At 41.0% G+C, this 6,927-nt stretch overlaps 4 protein-coding genes across 7 annotated transcripts in view; 2 read left to right on the forward strand and 2 right to left on the reverse strand.

Annotated features, from left to right (window-relative positions):
- The window catches only part of LOC104820850 (gamma-tubulin complex component 2), a 7,444-nt gene extending 4,563 nt beyond the window's left edge, over positions 1-2,881 (reverse strand). The window contains exons 1-8 of one of the 2 annotated variants that reach the window (XM_010551475.2): positions 2,604-2,881; positions 2,185-2,318; positions 1,973-2,031; positions 1,823-1,862; positions 1,223-1,357; positions 597-728; positions 119-202; positions 5-43 (exon numbers count right to left, since the gene is read on the reverse strand). In XM_010551475.2, coding sequence (XP_010549777.1) covers positions 5-43; positions 119-202; positions 597-728; positions 1,223-1,357; positions 1,823-1,862; positions 1,973-2,031; positions 2,185-2,268 — 573 coding nt within the window. In that variant the 5' untranslated portion in view covers positions 2,269-2,318; positions 2,604-2,881. Of the gene's footprint in view, positions 1-4; positions 44-118; positions 203-596; positions 729-1,222; positions 1,358-1,822; positions 1,863-1,972; positions 2,032-2,184; positions 2,337-2,603 lie in introns of both variants that reach the window. The other variant, XM_010551476.2, reaches the window with a different exon arrangement.
- A 73-nt stretch (positions 2,882-2,954) lies between these two features.
- LOC104820852 (ADP,ATP carrier protein ER-ANT1) lies at positions 2,955-5,107 on the forward strand. 2 transcript variants are annotated; one of them, XM_010551478.2, is made up of 4 exons: positions 2,956-3,105; positions 3,407-3,687; positions 4,027-4,398; positions 4,578-5,107. In XM_010551478.2, exons 2-4 carry the CDS (start codon positions 3,424-3,426, stop codon positions 4,890-4,892), a joined length of 951 nt encoding a protein of 316 aa, XP_010549780.1. In that variant the 5' UTR covers positions 2,956-3,105; positions 3,407-3,423; the 3' UTR covers positions 4,893-5,107. The 2 variants fall into 2 exon arrangements, with proteins under 2 accessions (XP_019058925.1, XP_010549780.1); XM_019203380.1 differs by having other exon boundaries at positions 2,955-3,687.
- Positions 4,919-6,627, reverse strand: LOC104820851. Its single transcript, XM_010551477.1, has 3 exons — positions 5,949-6,627; positions 5,751-5,836; positions 4,919-5,660 (listed from the first exon to the last, which is right to left on the reverse strand). Exons 1-3 carry the CDS (start codon positions 6,316-6,318, stop codon positions 5,370-5,372), a joined length of 747 nt encoding a protein of 248 aa, XP_010549779.1. The 5' UTR covers positions 6,319-6,627; the 3' UTR covers positions 4,919-5,369.
- A 51-nt stretch (positions 6,628-6,678) lies between these two features.
- LOC104820853 (2-hydroxyacyl-CoA lyase) overlaps positions 6,679-6,927 on the forward strand; it is a 2,970-nt gene continuing 2,721 nt past the window's right edge. Inside the window, exon 1 of one of the 2 annotated variants that reach the window (XM_010551479.2) lies at positions 6,679-6,911. In XM_010551479.2, the coding sequence (XP_010549781.1) occupies positions 6,848-6,911 (64 nt within the window). In that variant the 5' untranslated portion in view covers positions 6,679-6,847. The other variant, XM_019203379.1, reaches the window with a different exon arrangement.

Here is a 6,927-nt window from a genome sequence, read left to right on the forward strand (position 1 = left end):
GCTGAACAACTGCAGCCAGCGCTCGCATGGACCCCATCATTGGCTGAAAGATGTGAAAACAATCAATCGGCATGCTTTAAGAACTATAGCTCCGATTACCTTAAGAGAGAATACTGACCTGACAGTAAAACCATAATCCTTGGATCGACAATCTCCCGAGTCGAAATTGGTGTTCCAGTTGCGCCACCATTGCCTGATAATCCTGGTCAAATAAAAGACCATAAAGTGTTCTAAATAAATAAAGAACAGTTGGTAGAGTACCTCAGTGCTTATGGAAGATTAAATCTAAACTCAACACTACAAATTGGACACTTGTGAAGCACAAAAATCCGGATGAGAGATGGAAAAAAGTCCAAACCCAGAGGAGATATGGCATGCTGACAGCAATTCATAGGACAAAACAACGAGGGTAAAGGTACCCAAGAGTCATATACCTAGGCCAAAAAGATTATAAAATACCCTAAATGTTGAGTACTCCAAGTTAGTACTTCCAATACACAACAGAGGAAAAGCCATGTCCAGACTGACAAAGAAGAGAAACTACTCTACAACAATGCACCATAATTACCACACCAGTAGCAACTCATGTCACATACAAGGAGAAGCGCCCTGAGAGCAGCAGCAAATGCATGATTAACTAGTCCCTTCTTGAACTGGGAGCCCAATTCCACAAACTGGTCAATTAGCAGAAAACTCTCGCACAAAGGGAATATCCGTTTCGCCAGTTCCTGCAAGATTATTTGCACCAGTCAAATACGACAGGAAAAAAATAACCAGGACAAGCCCAGCCAAAGTTAAATTTGTGTAGCATTTTCGTTCCTCATACAGGGAAGGAGAAACAATGGCATGACAGCATATAGAAATGCATTTATCCAATGACTTGGATTGCAGGTAGAAAATTAAACTTTTAAGTGGCCAATAAGCTAATGAAAAGTCATTTGGCTCCAAATAAGAATGACACTAACGACCACAAAAATATATTGAGAGCAGACACTGCTCATGCATTATGTGTTATTTCTCCAAAATGCCAATTATTTTGTACTTTAAACTAGTTCAGTTCACACAGGTGCTATACCAAATTGCTGCATAACAATGCTGAGCACGATTTAAAACATGCACAAAAATTACTGGTTTTGTTCAACTATTAGTGAACATCTCTCAAAATTGAAGACCATCTTCGCTAAAATGTTCAAAACAAGAACCAAGATCTTAGGGTGCTTGCCTGGAGTGCCAAATCCATTGATGGGTCAACTTGGAAAGTTATACTATCCTCCTTTCCATGGAATCGTTTTATTGATATGTATCTCCCTTCAATTCCAACCAACGCAGAAAGTAGATCATCAATGACAATAAGTTCCTGCATACCAAAAGGGCCAAAAAGTTAATTTGAGAGGAACCATAAACTGAATCATGGCTTTAGCTTCAAAGACACAAGAACAGAGTTCTTAAATGATATTAAAGTTTCGGCCTTAGGTTTCAGATTGTTCAAGGCTTCAAGCAATTAAAATGTGTATGTGCACCAAAAATTTCAGACTTCTAATAGCAATTTCAATGTCACAGTCGTCATGGAGAACAACTTCAGCAAATAAACAGCGTAAACAACTGGGCCTGCTTCAATTCGTCTCAATCAGACTAGTTGACGCTAATGACAATATGAAGCAATCTTTTAACGATTATTAAGCCAATTGGTGAATGAAACATACGACACACACCTAACATTTAATATTTTCACTACCAGTTTCAAGGTGACCGATAACAATATCACAGAATAAATAAAACAATATGATGTCTGATATTTGTAATGGTGGTAAGAAGCACAAACCTGAACAGCCGTGTCAAAACAACCAATAGCCTCGACTCCGCTACAACATACAAACATAAAGATAATCAATCTTTGAGAATGGTTTCCAAGAAAATATCTATGAAGCACAACATTTTAACCAACAAAATTTTCAAAAGTATGTTAAAATACCCAGAAGAGTCCGAGCGAAATCTTTTAGAATCAGCAAATCTGGAGCTTGCCCTGATTTCCTGAAATGAACCCAGTTGTTAGAATGATCCATTGTCTACAACCAACCAATCAGAATGTGAAAAGTAGATATGAGAGAGACGAATGCAGAAGAAAATAAATAGCTCTATTTTGCATAATTCTGGAGAATGCGAGAGAGAAAAAGGGGAAATTACTTGATGAAAGTGGCCGGTGAGGAACGGCCTCTCCTGGTTCCAACGAGGAGTTGAAGGGCATGAAATCGAATTGGCTGGTTCCATTGCCTTTCTCTAGTGAAAGCAACTGTGCAACTATTTCACCGAATATCTTCCTGCAAAGGAGAAAGACACTAACCATGTCCCGACTTCAATTTCAAATTGCCAAGCAACCGGCTTTTCTTTGTCACTCACGAAGGGTTTTGAAATCCGATGAGATAACGCGATTAAAACCCGGTCGAGAATTCCAAATCATAGTAGCATTTCCTAGAAACTATCAATGGAGGTGCAACCAGGCTCTCGGAGATCAAAACTGGAACTGATTTCAAAACCCTAGACAGAGGAAAGGAGTAGAGAAAAACAAAATAGAAGACAATCTCAGAGAAATGGAGAAAGCTAACCAACGGGTCTTCTCTCCCGGCGGCGACCGAGATTTCCGGTGAAACTGAACTTGAATCGGAAACTGTACGATTCTCCGGCCAAATCCAGGAGTGGTGCTCCGCCGCAAATTCAAGTTTGTTCCTTTTTTTCCAAAGTTACTAGCTTTTTTCCCATGACACTTCAGTAATCAGCATGTACTTACTTATTGCGGACTGTAAATTTTTAAAAAAAAAACATCATATAAAAAAAAGGCGGAAACCCAAATTGGATTTCTTTCCGCCGGAGAAATCATAAAAAAAATGAAGAAAGAGAAAAGGAAAAAAAAAAAAAAGCTCATCCCCATCCTCATGATTATCTTTCCTTTTTTCCTTCCCACTAATATTGTTTATTAACGAAAAAAAAAAGAGAAAAACAAAATGAAACGCCCACCACCCTTCCCGTGAGGAATAACGATAGCCGCAGCAGAGCAAAACCCATTCGAGTTCGAATTCCTTTGCCGTGGAATAAGTCCTGAATCTCCAGGTCCTTTCATCTTCTGTACCTAAAAGTTTCAATCTTTTTTTTGTTCTTTTCGTTTTGGGCTCTCTTTGGATTCTTTCAACTCCTGGTTTGATCGTTCGAGGATTTTGTCTCGTCCCCGTTCTTATTTCATGGGTTCAATCAATCTTCTTGAAGCTTTTCTGCTGATATATGAACATGGGATTTTCATCTTGAATCCGTCAAACTTCGTCTTGGGTTTGCCCGCCTGATATAATTGTTGTGAATCGCGGACAATTCGAGAGAAAAGTACATCCTTTTATCGGTATTTTTAATTCTGCATTAGGTGGGAGACAAAAAAAAATGGCTTTGGCCGGGAAATCCGAGAAATTTTCTGCGGATTTCGTAATGGGAGGTGCTGCAGCCATTGTGGCAAAAACGGCAGCTGCACCGATTGAAAGAGTGAAACTCCTGCTTCAAAACCAGGGGGAGATGATCAAGACAGGACACCTCAAGAGACCTTACACCGGTCTCGGTGATTGCTTTGTCAGAATCTTCAGAGAGGAAGGCGTTTTGTCCTTTTGGAGGGGAAATCAGGCAAACATCATTCGATATTTCCCAACTCAGGTACATTCACGAGCCCTTCCTTGTTCTTCTCTGGATCTTATTAGGCGCCTGGCAATTTGATGCTGTTGTAGCATATGTTGTGTGCTTGACTGCATTTGATTGGTTGAAGAAATGTTCACTCAATCCAAATGGGATGGCTCTGTTAAAAAATCACGAGACTTGACTTGACTTAACTCCATATGTACAAGTAGATACGTACATGTGAACATGGAATACTCCTTTTTATTTTCTGTTCTACTCCTTATGCTTTTTTCTTTTCCATCTTCTATTGATTACGTATGTTTTCGTCTGCACACGAATGCCCTCCCTGTTAGTTTTACTAAATTTAATTGCTCTTAGGCTTTCAACTTTGCGTTTAAAGGTTACTTCAAGAACCTTTTTGGATGTTCAAAAGAGAAAGATGGTTACTTGAAGTGGTTTGCCGGTAATGTGGCTTCTGGAAGTGCTGCTGGAGCAACTACTTCTTTGTTCCTGTATCATCTGGATTATGCACGGACCCGGTTGGGAACTGATGCAAGGGAATGTTCTGGTAATGGCCAGAGACAGTTTAAGGGGTTATTAGACGTGTACCGTAAAACCTTATCGAGTGATGGCATAAGAGGCCTTTATCGTGGGTTCAGTGTGTCCATAATGGGGATAACTCTGTACCGAGGCATGTACTTCGGGATGTATGACACCTTGAAGCCCATTGTTTTAGTGGGTTCCTTTGAGGTATACTCTTTATATCATGTCATATGGTCATTACAGTAGATAATCTAGAGAGTGAGTTCTAGTTATGAGATAAGTTAGTTTCTTCCAACAGGTGAAATAACTTGGTAAAGTGCAGCAATTGGGTACTTTGCTGAAGAAATGAGTTGGACTTTGTAACTAATGTCCTGTTTATTTGACAGGGAAACTTCTTGGCAAGCTTTCTGTTGGGTTGGAGTATTACTACCTCTGCGGGCTTCACAGCTTACCCCTTTGACACTCTCAGGAGGAGAATGATGCTTACCTCCGGACAGCCTGTAAAATACCGGAATGCCATCCATGCCTTCACTGAGATAGTACAATTCGAAGGCTTTCGTGTACTTTTTAGAGGGGTTACTGCAAATATGCTTCTTGGGGTTGCAGGGGCCGGGGTGCTTGCAGGGTATGATCAGCTGAACCGAATTGCATATCGACATGGGTTTCATAGTTATGAGCAAAGTCCAAAGGGGTTGAAATGAAGACCCGCGGGTCATTCACAAAATTCCTCCGCAAGCTGTGATGAACTAGCAGGGGGAAAAGTATGGCTTGCGTCAAAGCAGCAGAACAACCAGGCAAAAATTGTTGATAGTACTGTATTTGTTTCCTTTACCGTTGGTGGATTTGGGAATTGTACATTCTTCTTTAGCAATACATTGTTAATTTGGCAATGGAATGAATAAATTCAATTATGTCATATCCATCTTGAAAAGATGAGCTCTTACGGTTACTGGTAACTTCAATATGCATATGATTATACTGTTTCTCAAATATGAACTCTGCAAGAGAATACATGATGGTTTCTCCAGTGTTTCTTGATGATACAACATGATAATTCCAGTAGCTCGTTTCATAGTTTCTTCTTCAAAAAAAGATCTCTTCCAACACGATGTAACATACAAAAAAACGAAACGTTTTGTTTGTTTTTTTCTCCGAGGCTAATATCTTCTGCAGCAGCGTCAGGCAAGAAGCCAGAAGTTGTTGTGACGTTTAGTGGTGATCAAGTAGCCACCAAGCTTACGGCTTTTGCGTTTGACGGCTATGGTCATGCAGTTTGCATTCTGAAGACAGTACTCTACCAGACCTCCATGGCGTCTCCTCCATGCCCATCTCTTGAACAGCCTCCACACCGACGGCTTCTTCTCTTGCCCTACCACCAGTAGACTCACTTTCTCCTTATTCGCTTCTTCCACTATCTTTGGTCCTTTCTGTTTCTCCTTCCCCTCCATTCTTCTTATCTCCACTTCTATCTGCGTTTACCCATACATGCAAACATAAGTACGGATATGAAAAGGAACCATCATATGACCCGTTTTGTTCAGATCTTACTACTAACTTACCCCCGGTCGCTTTGTCTGGCACAAGTTTTTCAGGGAATGGACAAGTTTATCGACCTTCATATCTCTCTTTCTGTGCTTCTTCTTGCCTAAAAGCAATGGAAACACATAGTAGAAACATGACCCACCCAAAAATCACATTCAAAAGAGAGGCTTGGAAACAATGATGAGAAAAAAGTTTTTTTTTTTTAAAAAGCCAACCTTTCCTTGAGGGTCTTGAGAAATACAAGAGGAAAAGAGTGTCTTGCGACTGGAGAGTGTGAGTAAGAGCCCATTCAAGAGCTCCCATGGGGGCAAGCCCTCTATCCACCACCACCATTACTCTATTCCCGGCACTTGCCTCCGCCTCTTCGCTTCCGCTCTCTCCTCCGCTCGTAAAGCTGTTTCCTTCTTCCTCTTCTTCGTATTCTTCATGTAGGTTATCGCCTTCTCCGCCTCCTCCTCCGCTTAGAAACTCGATTCTCTGATCCCTCTCTATGGAGCTCGAGTCGGGTTTGAACCTGATCGATGGTGACTGAACCCTCACCCGTCTGAAGCTCAACTTGGCCGATTTCTTGACCGATCTTGCCATTCCTCCTTATGAGTTTTTTTGGTGTCTGAAACTTGATCTTTGTACACATTACATGTTCTTGCATTGCTTATTATACGTGTAGAGGGGGTTCCCTGATACAGGTCGTCCACATGAAGAGGACGTGCATACCATGAAGGCTTTTTTGGTCTCAAAGGAAGGAAGGAAGGGGAGATGAGTTGTCCGAATCTTTCTGTTGATTAGCTGTTTGGTCTGTTCTGTTGTATGTTCATTTCTTTAATGTTTTCCACACGTTGCTTGGGCCTTTTGTCATCTCTCCAATGTTTTCGTTTATAGAACCCTCGTGCAGATTGTGGTGTTATTCTCATATGCGCCCACACATGGAGACCTTATCCATATTTTCAGTTTTGCATTAACCTAAATTAGCTTCCGTTTGTTTCATGTTTGAATTGCACAAATCAAATCCAAATTTGCTTAACCTGCCATGTGCCAAATCAGCAAATCACCAACTCCGGAAAGGCAAAAAGTCGAAAATATCACCTCCGACTAGGGATAAACTCGTCATGATCCTATGTATTTATACGCGGTCCATGACGTTACCGTCCCAAGAAGACAAACAATGGCGGGTGCTTCAGATTCCGCGGCCGCGGC

This window comes from Tarenaya hassleriana, unplaced genomic scaffold (genome assembly GCF_000463585.1).
Source record: "Tarenaya hassleriana unplaced genomic scaffold, ASM46358v1 Cleome32, whole genome shotgun sequence".
Lineage (NCBI taxonomy): Eukaryota > Viridiplantae > Streptophyta > Magnoliopsida > Brassicales > Cleomaceae > Tarenaya > Tarenaya hassleriana.

Excerpts from the sequence above, each read along its gene's own strand:
- LOC104820851 (XM_010551477.1), bottom strand. The coding sequence starts at position 6,318 with ATGGCAAGATCGGTCAAGAAATCGGCCAAGTTGAGCTTCAGACGGGTG. Across the intron at positions 5,837-5,948 it reads CTCAAGACCCTCAAGGAAAG|GCAAGAAGAAGCACAGAAAG; the intron begins GTTGGCTTTTTA and ends CATTGCTTTTAG. Across the intron at positions 5,661-5,750 it reads GCCAGACAAAGCGACCGGGG|ATAGAAGTGGAGATAAGAAG; the intron begins GTAAGTTAGTAG and ends GGGTAAACGCAG.
- LOC104820852 (XM_019203380.1), top strand. The coding sequence starts at position 3,424 with ATGGCTTTGGCCGGGAAATCCGAGAAATTTTCTGCGGATTTCGTAATG. Across the intron at positions 3,688-4,026 it reads TTCGATATTTCCCAACTCAG|GCTTTCAACTTTGCGTTTAA; the intron begins GTACATTCACGA and ends AATTGCTCTTAG. Across the intron at positions 4,399-4,577 it reads TTTTAGTGGGTTCCTTTGAG|GGAAACTTCTTGGCAAGCTT; the intron begins GTATACTCTTTA and ends TTTATTTGACAG.